This window comes from Sinohyriopsis cumingii, chromosome 6 (genome assembly GCF_028554795.1).
Source record: "Sinohyriopsis cumingii isolate HCF-2022 chromosome 6, ASM2855479v2, whole genome shotgun sequence".
NCBI lineage: Eukaryota > Metazoa > Mollusca > Bivalvia > Unionida > Unionidae > Sinohyriopsis > Sinohyriopsis cumingii.
Genome location: NC_142966.1, coordinates 108,427,162 through 108,445,816, shown reverse-complemented (window position 1 = coordinate 108,445,816; position 18,655 = coordinate 108,427,162). Strand labels below are relative to the sequence as shown.

General features: G+C 37.4%; 1 protein-coding gene across 3 annotated transcripts in view; it reads left to right on the top strand.

Annotated features, from left to right (window-relative positions):
- LOC149797683 (uncharacterized) overlaps window positions 1–18,655 on the top strand; it is a 79,752-nt gene that overhangs the window by 9,603 nt on the left and 51,494 nt on the right. For all 3 annotated transcript variants that reach the window (XR_016421860.1, XM_089962599.1, XM_089962598.1), the window contains exon 3: window positions 822–908. Coding sequence is in view for 2 of the 3 variants with exons in the window: in XM_089962599.1 (XP_089818725.1) it covers window positions 822–908 (87 nt within the window). In the remaining variant the exon portion in view is untranslated. The remainder of the gene's footprint in view (window positions 1–821; window positions 909–18,655) is intronic.

Sequence of the window (18,655 nt, the reverse complement as noted above, 5' to 3'; positions counted from 1 at the left end):
CGGATGAGGGAGGTCATGGATTTGAACCTGGTTGAGTCATACCAAAGACTTAGACAAGTAGCACTGATAGCTGCCTCACTTGTTGCTCAGCATGAAGAGGTTTGTGTTAAGACTGGTCCACCTGGTGTCAGGATAATGTGACTGGGTGGGACAGAAGCTACATGTCTACAGCATGATGCCCCTGTGCTAGACATAATTATAGACTGCTATACTGCCGACATCTTAGTGATGTGACTGAAATTGTTAAAAACATAAACTGAAAAATAATTCAGTAAATTGTTGGGGGAATATATTGCTGTGAAGTTTTAAATATTATGTTTTCAGTTTAATAATTTGCTTTCAGTAGCAAGAAGTCTTAATATACTTTTTGGATTTCAGTTTGAATTATGATTTTTGTGGAATGATTTTCTATACCATGGAAATTTCAGTGTAGTAGGTTCCATCTTTACAAGTCATCATATTTAATGTTCCTCGGTGTATTGTTCTTTATTAGATTATCAGTATTTTTTTAATGTTATATTTTGATATAATGAGTGAATTGGTATAATTCTAATAATGCCAGATTTATTGCAGAACATGATACATATAGATTAGAAGAAATAGCCAATTTTCTATTGTCTGATATAAATTTTACTTCTAAATAATATAACATTCAGTTGTAACCTCCATGAACTAACTAAATCTTGTGTTGTCAAGGTTTTGTGGTTTTGTTTTAATTTTTTTTGGTGAAGGTTTATTTTTCAGGGAACTGGAATGGTACACCTATTAGAGTAGGTTAGAATGGACTATAAAAAATTGCATTTTTCAATATTTGCTTTCAGAATTTCTTCCTAGACATGCCCAGACTGTAAAGAAACATTTGGAGATGACTGTTGACACATGTCAAAAAGAAATAAAATTACTTAAAGGTATGTATCTGCTTTCATTGTTATCTTTTTAGAATTATGAGACTATGTAAAATGAGCTTATAGTATGATTCTGTACCAGGCATTTTGCATCTGGAATGCAGCATGTAACATCCATCAAGGCACATTGAGCCTCTGGAGTGGCCCTGTACCAGGCATTTCTCATCTGGGATGCAGTATGTGACATCCATCAAAGCAAAGTTAGCCTATAGAGTGACCCTGTACTGGGCATTTCTCATCTGGGATGCAGTGTGTGACATTCATCAAGGCAAAGTGAGCCTATAGAGTGACCCTGTGCCAGGCATATGTCATCTGGGATGCAGTGTGTGACATCCATTACCAGTAGATCTAGTTATGTTAGATATCTTGTGTCATGATGCTCCAGATAGGATCAGTCGCTCTTTTTTTACCACCTTCAAGTTCACCTGGTTCATATAAATATCTCACAGTGACATTGCCCAGTATTGGTTGTGCTGAAAAATCACGTCGCTGTACGGGTATATTTTTTTGGTAATTGCGTTAATAGGTTTCATGTTGGTTGTTCGAGTAATTTCATGATTTAATGCAGTTATCACACCTGGTAATCTTGCAACACATTCGTGTGGTCTCTTGTCCTGAATGAATTCCTTTGCGTATTGATATCCAAATAACCGCTCAGCGAGTGTTTCAATTAAATCGCATAACAATTGCCTGATGATGGTGAATTTCAGTATGTCCTCATCTGACGTTGACATTATGTTGCTTCATCAGCGATGATACTGCACCCTGAAATTCTTTGCCAGGATCAACCTGCAATAGATGTGGCCATCGTAGACCACCTCGTTGATAAATTCGTTCAAACGCAGAAGCAACCTAAGATGCTGTTTTAGTCGTTAATGGTTCTGCATCTTTGTATCTACTTGCAATATCAACTACAGTTAGCGCGTACTTGTATGTAATTTGACGTCTTCGGATTTTAATAGTATCATGTGGCAGAAATAATATATCAGCTTGGTGAACTTCATTAGGAACACTAACATCAAAATGTGCAAAGTGAATTTGTTTAGGTGGTGGTTGGTAAATTTGCCATATTGCCTGTTTGGATAACCACTTTTTAGCAGTAACGCGTGTAACTTTTGCTGCTTCAGTGAGTTTACTAATTGCTGCGCTACCTCTCCAGTATCCTCTTGGGGAAGAATAAATTGACTCCATTATAATCAATTACCAGCACCTAGCGCTAATTTACCTTTCATTGTGGATCTAACCAACTAACTAGCTAACCTTTCCTCGAAAAATTTATCAGTGATGGAATTTAACGCGTGAATTAATTTCACATCCGCGAGATGCCTATCTTGTAGATTTTTACTTTTATAAGCTACATCATGTGCATGACACGCCTTATCAATAGCGTTTATCGGATACTCACCTGGTTTTGGTTGATCTTGGTCATCAAGTCTGATATCAAGTCTGGTTCCAGGACCGCAGTAATTATATCCTAGGAGGTGTTTTTCTCCTGGATATTTAGCCCATGGAGTTCCAGGTAGTTTTGTTAATTTTGCTGCAATATCACCTCAGTGTTGCTTTTTTTTCACTTGACTTTGGCTTTGGCTTTGGTTTTGGCTTTTGCTTTGGTTTTTCACCTGACTGCGTGGAGATAAATTTAAATTTCTTTGTACCGCATCGTTCGCACTTGCCCGTAACCACAGATCTGTTATTTTTTGTTGTAATGGTTGTTAGATCACTTGTTGGCGTGCGCGCCCTGCATTTCACACAATATAAATCCATATTTATTTTATATTATTCTAATGGAAATCACTGACTTTTCTGCTACAAGGAAATGAGAACCAGTTAAACATCACGCAGCGCTACCAAATTCTGTTCGTATGATTATTATAGGTCCATCTAGGAGTGGTAAGGCGCAGTTGTTACTTAATTTAATAATGAAGTGGATGAAGTGGGACAAGTTGTATTTGGTAGCACCTTCAGTTGATGATCAACGATGCTACGAAGTGTTAAAAGATTTTAATGAAAGTGCAAAATCGTTAAATGAGAGCGGAGATGATGTTGTTGAATTTATAACTGACATTAATGAAGTGCCAAGTATTGATGATAATGATGGATTTATTAATAATTTAGTTGTTTACGATGATGTAATGCTGGATAGACAATCAAATCCTGCCAGGATATTTTACAGAGGCAGACACAAAAACACAGATGTGATTTATGTAACCCAGCAGTATACACAAATTCCTAAAGTGATCAGGGATAACTAATATTCTTACTGTCTTTAATGGAGTTGATACTCACATGTTACGAAATATTCATCAGACCTGTTGTAGTGGTGATATGGACATGAATAAATTTAAAAATTTCTTTAGTCGTGCTCAATCAACCCCACATGGATTTATAACAATAAACTTACACGATCCTAGAACATGGTATCGAGTTGGTCTTGATAAAAAATTTTAATTCATAGCAGCAGGGAGGGCGATGACAACGAGTTGGTTCATTTTTTGTAATCGAAGCACCATTAATAGGTTTTCAACCAGAAACCACATTTGGACTAACTCAGGAGGACCTCCCAAAGAGGCTTATCTCTCCGAGAGTTCCTCTTGAAACGTATTCGACGTTATTTCCGGTTGAAAAACCCCTTATTGTAGAGATCTTATTTCGACATTTGGAACCTTCTAAAATTTGTAGGGTTCGCCCTCCCTGCTGCTGTAGGACATATGACTCTAAAAGAGAATAATAGAAATTACATTGTAACAAATTTTAACTGAGCAGCCAGATTACATTATTGTAATTGCAAGCTAGTAAAAATCCATAATCAACTACCTTTAATCAATTTTTTTATTTTTTATATCTTTCTGTATACATTTCTAAAGTTTACAATAATGGCATTTTCAAAGATTTCTAAATGCATTTGAATCAATCCCTGTACTGTGTACATGAGGGCAAATGCACATGTGTTTGAATCAATCCCTGTACTGTGTACATGAGGGCAAATGCACATGCGTTTGAATCAATCCCTGTACTGTGTACATGGGGGCAAATGCACACGTGTTTGAATCAATCCCTGTATTATGTACATGAGGGCAAATGCACATGCGTTTGAATCAATCCCTGTACTGTGTACATTAGGGCAAATGCACATGTGTTTGAATCAATCCCTGTACTTTGTACATGAAGGCAAATGCACACGCGTTTGAATCAATCCCTGTACTATGTACATGAGGGCAAATGCACACGCATTTAAATCAATCCCTGTACTGTGTACATGAGGGCAAATGCACACGCATTTGAATCAATCCCTGTATTATGTACATAAGGGCAAATGCACACACATTTGAATCAATCCCTGTACTGTGTACATGAGGGCAAATGCACATGCATTTGAATCAATCCCTGTACTGTGTACATGAGGGCAAATGCACACGCGTTTGAATCAATCCCTGTCCTGTGTACATGAGGGCAAATGCACACGCATTTGAATCAATTCCTGTACTGTGTACATGAGGGCAAATGCACACACGTTTGAACCAATCCCTGTACTATGTACATGAGGGCAAATGCACACGCGTTTGAATCAATCCCTGTACTATGTCCATGAGGGCAAATGCACACACATTTGAATCAATCCCTGTACTGTGTACATGAGGGCAAATGCACACGCGTTTGAATCAATCCCTGTACTGTGTACATGAGGGCAAATGCACACGCGTTTGAATCAATCCCTGTACTGTGTACATGAGGGCAAATGCACACACATTTGAATCAATCCCTGTACTGTGTACATGAGGGCAAATGCACACGTGTCTTCAGATCATACTATTATTCATCCAACTGAATCAACACTGACTTGTAAGTGCATCTATTTTTAGAAGGAGGCTTTTCATAATGTAACCACTCATTTTATATAGCTTTATTACAGCTGTCCATTGATAGGATTGCAAACTTATGGTTTATTTATTTGTCTACATACTTGTAGTAATTTTAGGCATTGGTTAAATAGTATTGACATAGCTGATTTCTTCCATATTTTCACAAATACGAGTCAAGTCAGAAAACAACTTTGACCTTACAATGCTTCATGTGAATTCCACAGCTTGCACTGTCTGACCTATATAATTGCATTTTAAAGTTAAATCTTTAATAACATAATAATAATAATAATAATAATGAGGACTTTGTATAGCGCCTAATCTTTAGAAGATCTAAATGCTTTACAACATTAGACAACACCTATAAGATAAAAAACATATAATGATATGATTACAAAAACAAACACCATGAAATTAGAAAACATTAAAAAACATGCTGAGAATATTTAAGGTAGGAAACATTATTAGGTGTTTAAATTTGTTCTTGCAGTCAAAATAAGTGAGTTTTGAGAGCCCTCTTGAATGTGATCACTGTGTCTTTGTGTCTAAGTTCAGTGGGCAATTCATTCCATGTTGCTGGGCCCTGGTATGCAAAAAAACGCTGTCCATATGACTTTGTTTTCATAGTGGGAATAATGAGTATACGATTGTCAGAAGAGGAGCGTAAATATCTTGCTGGTGAGTACACATGGGTGAGGTCGGATAGGTATGTTGGACTAGAGTCCGAGAGTGAAATGTAGCACAGAGAACAAATTTTGTGTTTGATTCTGGATCGAATGGATAGCCAGTGTAGGGTACAGAGCAGCGGGGAGGTGTGCTCTGATCGTGGTACTCTAAGTAATGAGCGGCTGTGTTTTGAACTTTTTGAAGTTTCTGGAACAGATATTGAGATGAACCAGACAGAATTGAGTTACAATAGTTCAGTCTTGAAAGTACTAATGAACACACAAGTGTTTTAGTGGCATCAACTGAAAGATATTTGCAAATTGAGCTGATGCGTCTCAGCTCAAGATATGCAGCCTTGCATATGTTCATGACATGTTGGTGCAGTGTGAGAGTACTGTCCAGAGTAACACCTAGGTTTCATACTGATTGTGTGAATTTAATGTTGGTGTTGCTGATATTTATTGTTTGAGGTAAAGGCTGTGAATGAGAAAGTCTTTGTGTTGTGATCAGAATGGCCTCAGTTTTATCATCATTCATCTGCAGCTTGTTACATGTCATCCATGATTTCACATCAGAAATGCACCTCTCTACACCTTGTATGGTAGCATCAACTTAAGTTGGGTGGCTAGATTTGTATATTTGGGTGTCATCAGCGTACAATTGGTGAGACACTGGATGATGATCTATGACACTTGAGAGCGGCTGAGTGTATAAAATGAAGAGAACAGGTCCAAGAACAGACCCCTGTGGAACACCACAACATAGATCAACTGGGCTGGAGTGTATTCCATTTGCAGACACAATTTGTGTCCTGTTGACCAATTAGTAGGATTTGAACCACAGTAAGGCTGTATCATGAATGCCAAATACATGCTGGAGACAGCGAAGTAATATATCATGGTCTATTGTGTCAAATGCTGCAGATAAATCAAGGAGGCTTTGCTTTCTATGAATAAATTGTATATTATTCTGAATATATTTGCTCGATGATTTACAAAAACAGACAATCTAATAATCTGGTACTTCCCAGACATAGCAATGTCTGCCATTATTTCCCCATTACTGGTTCACTTACAGTTTCAAACTAATTTTATGACGAAATAGTGCACAAGAGGCAGTTAAAATATCCAGATCACCAATTCTGGTCTGACAACACAAATTGCTATTTACATACTATTGTCAGAGTTTCATAACACAAGATGTATGTTTTGATCATCAAAGGATAACATGCGGAAATCGGGCAGTGATAGTTGCTAACTTACTCAGGAAAGGGTTAATGGTCAATCAGCTATCAAAGCACATGCCTATGAATGTGCAAGAGTTTGATTGATATCAAAACTAGGCCTAGATACTGATGGCTTGATGAAATACATTTCGCTACAACACAATACTAGAATTAACCTGGCTAAGACAAGGGGGCATTTAAAAAAGTATGGTCAGTCAATGTACCTCAAAAAAAAAATCACAGGGGGAGTCATTTTTCTTTCCTAACAGAAAAAGGCAAAGTTTACATTTTTTAGGCTACTTATTCACCCACTTAGACTGGTAGCGTGACTTTTGTATGATGTTATATTTTCATCATTGGTTAGCACACAGATATTGTAAAATAAATGGGTGACATATAGATGTCATGAAATAGATGGGTAAACATATATGTCATAAAAAGATTGGTAGCATATATGTCATAAAAATGGATTGCATATCATAAATGGGTAATATATACATGTCAAAATAGATGGGTAATATACATGTCAAAATAGATGGGTAGCATATACATGCCATAAAATAAATGGATAACATATACATGTCATAAAATAAATGGGTAACATATACATGTCATAAAATAAATGGATAACATATACATGCCATAAAATAAATGGATAACATATACATGTCATAAAATAAATGGGTAACATATACATGTCATAAAATAAATGGGTAACATATATGTTATAAAAAGATTGGTAGCATATATGTCATAAAAATGGATTGCATATCATAAATGGGTAATATATACATGTCAAAATAGATGGGTAATATATACATGTCAAAATAGATGGGTAGCATATACATGCCATAAAATAAATGGATAACATATACAGGTCATAAAATAAATGGGTAACATATACATGTCATAAAATAAATGGATAACATATACATGCCATAAAATAAATGGATAACATATACATGTCATAAAATAAATGGGTAACATATACATGTCATAAAATAAATGGGTAACATATATGTCATAAAAAGATTGGTAGCATATATGTCATAAAAATGGATTGCATATCATAAATGGGTAATATATACATGTCAAAATAGATGAGTAATATATACATGTCAAAATAGATGGGTAATATATACATGTCAAAATAGATGGGTAGCATATACATGCCATAAAATAAATGGATAACATATACATGTCATAAAATAAATGGGTAACATATACATGTCATAAAATAAACGAGTAACATATATATGTCATAAAATAAGTGTGCATCATATATATATATCATAACATAGATGGGCAACATATACATGTCATAAAATAAATGGGCAACATATATGTCGCAAAATAAATGGGCTACATATATAGGTGATAAAATAAATGGGAATGTTAAAAGAATACTACTTCATGTAGACAATATTGTCTTTTTTCCGGTTGCTGCCAATATTTCTTAAGACTCAGAGTTGTAACATTCTGACACCAAAATTTATAATATTCCAATGCTGGAAATTTGAATGGTGTAGTCTTTTTATGACTAGTTGCATGTACTTTCCTTGCAAGGTCAGACACCGTCAGAAACTTGAGAGATTTGCTAAGAATTAATATGATTTTGAAATGAAACTGTTAACCACTTAGAACACTTACATTACTCCATACCACGATCAACACTTTAATGAAAATTAATCCTATAATTCCCTACCAAGATTTTGGAATGTTCTTAGCATTTTGCTTGAAAGTTTCCTTTCTCAGTTTATTTTACTAATAGTCAATGAAATATATATCAGTGTCAGCTTTAAGTTTTATTGACTATTTCAGGAAATGTTGCCATTTCTTACTGACATACCACTTATTTTATGACATTCACTTCTGTTCTATTGTTATTTTTATTTTATTTAATTGTGTGTTTGTTGGTTTAAATTTTTTAAAATTTCATTATATGCTATTGTAATGTAACATTGTATGCTGGACTTGCCATTGTCCAAAATTGAGTTCATTTCTACTGGACTTGCTTGACTTTAAAAAAAAATATTTTTATTTCATTTTTTGTAAACAACTAATAATAGCTTCATTATTCTCTATCTTTATGAACTTAATATCAGGATTTTTATTCACGTAAACAAGAAGAAGTAAATATGTTGATTTGGATCAGGGTTTTGGAGTTTGCTAAGTGAATTTTACAGGTTATTGTGTTGTATTTAAACAAGGCTCATTAGATCATTCTAGAAGGTTATTTTCCATTAGGTAATGTTTTTTTTTAGAAAATGCTAATTGTGACCTAAGGTTTGTGACCTGAGGTCAAGTAGAGAACTATATACATTGTAACTGTGAGGAATTTACCATTCATGCTTTAAAATCTGGCACTTTCACGGTGTATTATATAGTGACCAGTTTGGGCTGAATTTCATTTTCTTCAAATTATTGAATTCAAGTTATTATTTTCTCTGGAAACACAAAAGTGCTCTGATAAAATTCTTGGATAAACACATTCACTGGAATTTATACTGAATTCAAACCTGGAATTATATTACTGTGATTCAGCACAAGACTGTTGATACATAACACTTCAATAGCTACCACAGACATGTCATCAGCTTCAGTTCTGAGATATTTTCTGGACTTTTACTGAAGTTATTCAGGACATAAATTACTAGGACTTGTGTCTATAATTCTTGGATTATTTTGAGATTTAATTCCAGCACCATGAGCCCTTTTTTCTCATTTTCACTTTTATATTCTAGGGAAATAAATTATTTGTTAAATTTTAAAAAGCTTGTTTGTCATTCACTTTTGTCTGCTAGTTATTCTAAGAGCATGTACTTCTAACATCCATATTTATACAGTAAAACCTGTTATGAGCGACCTCTGGTATAAGCAACCACCTGTCATTTCCAAACACAAATGTAATGCATGGTTTGATTTTATTATATAAACGCTCTGTCGTGAACCTGCTGAACATGACCAGAGACCGCGATATCTTGGCAAAATATGCATTTTGGCACTGCTATGAATGACTGCATTGCAGAAATGGAGATAAACCTCCACCGACCTTTATTAAATTCCAGTAACAATGACCACTTATACCATTCTAAAATAAAATATTTAAAATTTTGTAGGTATGTTTATAGTGTTTTATGGTTTCTATTGTAAACCAGACTAAAATACATGTTGATTATTCTAGCACTTAGCCTGGTTCCTGGCTTTATCGTTGCTAGTGCCCATATGTACAAGTAGGACCCAGTATCCAGCTCTATGAACGACTGTATTGCAAGAACATAGACAACACTGACTGCTTGATTAGTAAAGATTTTTCTGATAAAAAACAAAGATAAAAAGAACAAAAGAAAACAAAAAAATAGGATTCTGGCTACCTGTGATAGAAGCTATAGTTGGCAAACAGGCACGTACATGCCTCAAATTGGGATTGAAGTGCCAAAATTGACGTAGTGGTCACATATTTTTTGTCTTTAAGAGTTAATCCGTATTGCCTGGATGTGAATAAGGTGTTTGTCTATAGCTATTAAACCAGCAAGAGAGAATCTTTTGCGCAATTCAGTTGATAGTGTTAAAAGGCTGGTGATGTTTGTTGTGTTTTCTCCTGATGTTACAGTGATTACATTCCAATCACCAAGCTGTCTATTCAAGTTGGTGTGACCGGGTTACATACTTTGTTTATAGAGTTATCCCTGTATTTCTTCTTTGAATTAAGCTATTGACTTTTGTCTCTGAGTAAATTATTCTGTTTCTGGATGAGATAATTGTTTCTTTTTATTTAATTAATTTTAACAATTATTGTTAGTTATGCAATGCACTACAGATTTTTTGTATTTTCCCAATGCCCAGTCAAAACAATCTTCACGGTCAGTATTATAACTGAGCATTAATAATGTTAACACCTAGTACTTCAATAACAATGGATGAACCTCCAGCTAATAAGTGAAAAATTTTAAAGCTGGAGAAAATAATTATTGTAACTGAAAGAAGTGAAAAAGAGGAGACCACTCACAAAATAGTGGTTTAAACATTGGTAAAACAAATTGAGGGTGTTATAAAGGAAAAGGAGTAAATCAGAAATAATTTCATATGCTAATACATGTACATGTAATTGTCAAATATAAATGTGATTTCATGTTTAATGAGAGAAGTATATCTTTATTGCTATATAATTTTGTTTTCAAATGAATGCATAAAATATTTTTAGCAAGAACTAGTCATAAAGAACATAATATATGTACAGTGATTGTGGTTATTTTTCTTTAAATTGTTCTGAAACTGGTCTTTTTATACAAACATGTAATGAGGGGCCCCAAGTGACCAAGTGGTCTAAAGCTCTCACCGTTACAGAAAGCTTGCCGGTAGCTTCTCATGTGTAGGTGGTTCTTTCTGGGGTTTTCCCGGGTTCTTCCTCCACCATTAATACTGACTGCCATGTATATCCTATCTTGTGCTGAAAAATGGCATTAAACTCTATAACACCTATAACAAAAAAAAAAAAAACAACAAACCTGCTATGAGAGACCACCTGTCTTGAGAGACCATTTTTGTTGGTGGAAGGGGCAGTCTCATATATATATATATATATATATATATATATATATATATATATATATATATATATATATATATATATATATATATATATATATATATATATATCTGTGTGTGTTGAATTTAGTCATATTTAAAATTAATTATGTATTAGGTTTGCTGTGCAGTAGAAACTGTTTTGAGAAATCACCTCTTCTGCCAGCACAAAGTTATCTCACAAGACCGGTGGTATCTCATGACAGGTTTGTGCAAGATGATCAGTTTTCAAGGTTCATTTTAGTGCTTAAGAAGGAAAATTACTCAATAATGCTATATATAAGTAGTAAAGGGGGATACATTAGCGACAATGGGAATTAGCATTACAGACCCCCCTGGGACAGATTAGCGACAAGGGAAATTTAACATGGAGAAAAATCGTGGGTCAGATTAGCGACAAGGGAAATTAACATGGGAATAAATCGTGGGTCACTCTAGCGACAAGGGGAATTTAACATGGAACTATAGTGTGGGTCTGTCTAGCGACAAGGGGAAATTAACATGGGAATAGGGGACTGTATAGCGTCAAAGGAATTTAAACAGGGTGGGTCTGTCTAGCGACAAGGGGAAATTAACATGGGGAATAGAGTTTGGGCTTTTGGGATTTTTTTTTTAAATTTAAATTTAAATTTAAATTTAAAAAAAGGGGTAGGCAATGGAAAGGCTATCTCTTTTCGAGAAATATGGCTGGCCCTGAAAAGGGCCTTTGGGTTTTCTTCTTCTTCTTCTGCTTCTAATTTCTTCTTTTTCTCCACCAAGTTCTTATTTTATCTCCAACACTCTTTCTCTTCTTCTCTTTCTTTTTCTCCTGCTCTTCTTTCTTCTTCTTTTCCTCCTCTTCTTTCTTCCTCTTCTCATTTTCTTCTTCTTTTTCAATCTTTTCGTTCCATTTGCTTATTCTTATTCTTTCCTCTTCATCCTCCTTCTCCTCCTTTATCTCTTTCATGACACCACTAATCTTGTCCTTTACCTTTTTTAAGTTATTAATTTCCATCTTTACACAATGGGGACTATAGGAATAATGGTCTTCAACCAGTCTTATCAACATCTGCTCCATCATTCCTAAGTTGTCTAAAACGTCTTGTAATGTTTGTATTTTGTCCATTTGGTTAGAAGCCATCTTCTTTTTTTATTCTTTGCAGAATGGTTTGAACGACGAATACTGTGGGTTCTTATACTTAAAGCACGTACGTGAAGGAAAACATCCCCCTAAAACGTAAAATTGATCTTACCTAGATCATGACCAAACAACGCGCGGACGTGAAGGAAAACATCCCCTACTTTTTCATTTCATATAATAAAACCCAAACTATACTCTCCACATACGCTAAGAAACAATAAACAAATCCATAATCTACTATCCACACAATCGTACGTGAGCGGGTACAAACACAAACACACAAACACAAACACACAAACACATACGCTAAGAAACAATAAACAAATCCATAATCTACTATCCACACAATCTTACGTCAGCGGGTACAAACACAAACACACAAACACAAACACACAAACACATACGCTAAGAAACAATAAACAAATCCATAATCTACTATCCACACAATCTTACGTGAGCGGGTACAAACACAAACACACAAACACAAACACACAAACACATACGCTAAGAAACAATAAACAAAATCCATAATCTACTATCCTCACAATCGTACATGAGCGCTTACAAAACCCAAACTATACTCTCCACATACGCTAAGAAACAATAAAGAAACCCATAATCTACTATTCACACAAACATACCTGAGCTCTTACAAGCACCAACACACAAACACATACCCTCACACTATCTTAGAAAAGAGTTAGTGTTTATATTCACGCTACTCTACCTACACATTGGCAAATCGATCGTTATTTCTTTTCTAGAGTATTGGGTAGCCCTGAAAAGGGCTGTTTTTTTGGAACTTCATGGACACCTGGTTAATGGTGGCACCTTCCAGGCCTGGCGCCACATACACATCTTATCCCCCAGTTACTTTTTACTTTTTTGGGGGAGAGAGCAGAGGCAGGATATGTCGCTTCAGAATCCCAATTTTCGCTCTCTGGGATTCTGAAATTTATTCTTCTTCTCTTCTTTTCCTTCTCCTCCTCCTCCTCTTCTTTTTTTCTTCTCTCCTCCTCTTTGTATCTTCTTTCCTCTTCTTCTTTATATCTTCTCTCCTCCTCTTCTTTTTTTCTTCTTTCCTCCTCCTCTCTTATCCTTCCCTCCTCCACAATGGCTTCCGCGGCCAGTTCATTCAACAGGCGCCTGGCATATTCCAGATGCACATGAAGTTCCAACAGTTTAGACAGTCTCGTGTTCATTTTTGGTGTTGATCAATCAACAAGGGTAGCTAGACTGCCCAGCGAGTTTCAATTTATAGTGAAAGCGCGGACGTGAAGGAAAACATCCCCCTAAAAAACATAAAATTGATGTTACCTACATCATGACCAAAAACAACAACGCGCGGACCTAAAAGAAACACTCACTCACTTTTTTATGCTACCCATCACTATTTTAAAATTTTTTATAAATCACTTCATTAGACTATCCACATACGCAAAGCAATCCAATCTAACTCCAAATATACACCTCAAACACCAAAAAAAACATGATTTTAATCTACTATTCATACCAACTTACTTAAGCACTTACTAACACACAAACACATACCCTCACATTTTTTAAAAAAGAGTTAGTGTTTATTTTCACACTATTCTACCTACACACATTGGCAAATCGATCGTTATTTCTTTTCTAGAGTATTGGGATAGCCCTGAAAAGGGCTGTTTTTTTTTTTTTTTGTTTGCTATGGCATTCTTTTTTTAGTTTCTAAGAATGCGATGTCCTCTGAGGATAGACTTTCTGGCGATAGGTCTGCTTCTTCGGAAAGAAAAGAAGAACTCTTTGGTGTCGATACGGCAATCGACAAAGCCTCTGTCAGGTTCAGGTTGCTGCTGCTGCTGCTCTTGTTGTTGTTGTTGTTGCTGCTGTCTCTGAAGTCTGTACTTCTCTGTCCATTCTTCTTTTTCCCTGTTCATTTCTTCTCTGAAGAGCTCTTCTATCAGGTCTTCAGTGATTTTTAACATTCTCACATTCTCTATTTCTTCTGGCTTCGGTATCAGACTGTGTCTGACCCTATGCAAATTTACGTAGGCTTCGTTGAGTTTAGCTAGTTTGGAGCACATCTTCTTAGGAGGATGAGTCGACAATGGATGGTTAGACTGGAAACAACCCGGTTCTTAAAGTCAAAGCGCGGACGTGAAGGAAAACATCCCCCATACGGTTTTTGAGTCGCAGCGTTTAGTGAGTGTCATGAGAGGGATAGTAAGAAATGAAAGAGCATCAATCCAACATTCTTATAGCTAAACAAAAGACAAAGGCATTTTTTTCAAAACACAACATTTTTTATTCAAAAATCACTTAACACTAAACAACAACTCTAACATTTTTAACAATAATCCAACAATATAACATCAAACAATTTTTTTCAAAACACAACATTTTTTTATTCAAAAATCACTTAACACTAAACAACAAGAACTCTAACATTTTTTAACAATAATCCAACACTAAACGTTTCTCCACTAGGTAAAGAGGGATAACAGTCTTCCATGGTTTCTAGTAATCTAGGATGACTTCTCTCAAACTGTTGATTTCTATGGTATTATCGAATTCTGCATACAGGATGACGTTCACCGTTTCATCAGGGTCTCGGTCTTTAAACTGAATTTCCACACGAATCTGGCCGGATTTTATAGGGTGGAAATGTCCCTCGTCGCTGCTTTGGTCTGGAGTGAAATCAAAAGCCCACAAAGCGTAGCCTCCTGCATAATCCTCGTACGTAATACCGTGACTGGTATTGGTTCCTAACTGTCCGGTGGCTTCGTACAAGGACAAGTACGATCTCAAGTAATTCTTCTTGGTAAAGTCAGGTTCGAAAGGTCGGGTACACAAGGTCTTGCCATCGCGACTGACTTCGATTTTGGACACGCCAAAGTGTTGAAAGTAGAAAGGATTTTTTTCGGCAGCTCCGTTGAAGGCTGTATTCTCGACGATACCAACGATCAAACGTTTGGGTAACTGTCCTTGGAACAGATGATCTTCGATCATGGATCGCTGTCCCTTGGGAATGGTGAAGGTTTTCACTTCCACGCGTCGTATGGGATACTTGGCAGTCGTTCTGCTCAACGTCTGACTGATGTCGTTTCCCACTTTAGGTAACACTTCCACACGGCGTACGTAGAGTCTGGCTTCTAGGATTTTGGTTTTGTAACCGTCACTATCAGCCATCAAATGGAAAGCGGCACTGCTACGATTCAGTCTCAGGCGGACATCCACCCCGTTCAGCAAATACTTTTCTTGCAACCACATGTCCAAATGCAAACGATCCATCAGTTCTAAACTTGTGTCGGCTCCCGTGATTCTCTTTCTTCGTTCTACAAATCCATCATTGTTGTCTTTCTTTTCATCAGTTTCCAATATTTCAAACTTGGTAGGTTCGTCAGCTTCCCATACCACACAGGCATTGAGATGAGTGTTCTTGGCATCTATTCCGTACGTCAAGAGATTTTCCAGGTAGGCACGATAAGGGTAAGTATCCATGCTGCTACTGACCAGTTTGTTATTCAAGTACAAGTCCACTCCACTGAACAAGGAATGCATGAAATTGTTGACGGGAGCTACTGCTTCATCGTCTATAGCACCTCCAGTCTTATCTAGAATTTTGACTTTCAGGTACAAGTAACTGCTATTCAGATCGATGTAATCTTCGGGCTGTCCTTTGATTTCAAACTCGATGGGAGCGGAATCGGTCAGTGAGGAGACAGGGTGAAATTCCACCCACTGGGATTCTTGCATCGTCATCATCGTGGGGGGCATGGCAAACAGATTCAGTTCCGTCTTGGAACAAGCGCAAGATTCTCGGTGCATCATTTTTTTTTGGTCTCTTTTCTCAATAATCGAAAACGTCTAAGTCTCGAACGGTTCTTCTTTTCTTGGCCTTTCTCGCTTGAAGTCTGGTGAAAGGGTGTTTTCTTCGTCGTCTCTTTCTGCCTTGTCCTTGCTGAATGCCTGACTCGGTAGCGTGCAGGGCATTTATAGGTGTTTCTCGTTGGCCTAAAATGTCTTTTCCCGTTTGCAGCAAGACATTTTTGCCTGCCCTCATGAAGGCTTCTTTAGGGTTTTGTTTGTCGATGATGACATTTTGGAGAAATTCTTTGCCTTGCGTCAGTGCCGCATCTTTCAAGGCGTGCAATCCGCGTGTCACCATCGGTTTCAACACCGGGGCCACCGAACGAAAGGCCGATTTTAACATGTCTCCTAAGCCGTGTCCTCGCTGTCGAGCAACCCCTCGGTACACTGGATACATGACTTAAGAGTCGTGAGAGAACCGTTTTCGAAAATGGAGTTTCACCGTGACTTTTCCTTTGGTGAATGGAATATTTTGTCCCAGATCTCCTTTTATAGCAATGTTGACCGTGTCCAAATACGACTTACTGACAGGCAAATAGTGAGGATGGACAAATTCGCGGTGGACGTGGTAAGTGTTTCCACCTTCCTCGTCAGTGTTCGTGGCAGAATCCACTTTGAAAGGAATGACACGCAGTAACGGTACGGAGGTGTGTCCCACCACGTTGTACTCCACCACATCGGAATACACGAACATCAAATTCAGTCCTTGGTTCAGTTCTACCGGGCACGAAATAACTTGCTAAAAGACTCGTTGTCGTAAACGATGGGTAATTCATTTTTCTTGAGCATGGTCTTTCTCATGTCCATGTCTCCGCCCAACATGTCAAACAATTCAGGACAAAATAAAATGGACAGGATTTTACTTCGTTCAAATTTCATCAAGAAGCGACGAGCTGCTTTGTGGTACTCCATGGTGACATTTTTGTTGACATGCTCCAAAGCTTTCAGAAACACGACATTAAACCTGGAGGTTATGGTGCTGACCAAATGTTGACCACTAAAATAATAGCCTGGGGGAATGAACAAGTGATAGGTGGTGTACTTTTGTGTACGGGTTTTCTTGTCATATTTGACATTGCTATCCATCCACTGTTGCATTTGCTCGTCATGAACTTCCACATCAAAAAAATTTTGATTGGGAAGGACATTGAGGACTTGGGTCGGGTGAATCATTTCTACTAAAGCCGCTTCCCAATGGGCTTCGTGATCTAACTGGATGGCTTGAGGTAATTTGACCGTGTAACAGCACAACGTGTTCTTGGGAAACACCTCCATGGAACTGTCACTGGGTAAGGTTAAGTAAAATTGGTTTTGGTGACTCATAATTCCAGAGTTCTGTGGCTGTCCGAGGGGTTAGTGGACGTCAGAGGCGTGTCTCCGCCCAAAATGGGGTTCTGGTTGTGATTGAAGTGGTGACTGGCACTGGCACTGGACACAAGGTTCCCGGGGTTCCCGTTCGAGGTGAATTTCAGGAAGGGATTAGGAAGCAGGTAACCGATGCAACTGCTCAATAAAATGGTCCACAATTGTTTGTCTCCTTGTTGCAAACTCAAATTGGCAATGGCTGCCCCGATGACACAATACACCACGAAGATTTGGCAGAAAAAGACGATTTGCGTTTTAGGCACACGTTCTCCACACCACACCCACAAGGGTTGTTTTTGTAAATCTTGCACAGAAGAACTAGGTGAAGGAGGAGTGGTCGACGTAGCTGCGTCTGCTGTGTGAAAGGGCATGATGGTCACTTCTTTTTATAGTTGATGACTTGCAAAGCGTCGATTCAAGAATCGAAACTGGGTGGATATCCTTTCCAACGTACTTTGACTTCTTTGACACGTCGTTTGCCCACTTTACAGGTTCTGCGTTCGAGAATGCTTTCGATGTCGTACACGTCGTCTTCTTTTTTGGTGACACGTTGTAACTCGGGCAAATAGAACGTTCCTTTGAGCACTTCTCCGTTCATGTCTTCCAATTTATAGACGGCAGGATGACGGCCATGCACTCATCCAGTGACGCGAAACAATTCGGTCGTCCAGTTAGGTAAGTAACCTTTGTCGAAAGTGCGTTTGGTTTTGCCAATGCGCACCCAATCTCCTACGGCCAACTCTCCACTTTTCTTGGGGACAGCCCTCGTTGGGGACGTACCAAACAGATGCTCAAACACCAGCACTTCGTTGTCGGGAGTCACGTCTTGCGGGGCACGTCCGATGCTTCGATGGTAAGATTGGTTGTACGCTTGCACCAGGTGCGGTAAGATGTCGATGTACTTCAGAGTGTGGTGATGCGTAAAATATTTCCACATGCGTTCTTTCAAAGTGCGTTGAAAACGTTCCACGATGCTGGCTTTGGTTTCGGGATTCTCGGTGGTAAAAAAATGAATGTCACGTTTCTTTAATTCTTTTTGGAAAGCTTGGTTCAGAAATTCGGTGCCTTTGTCCGT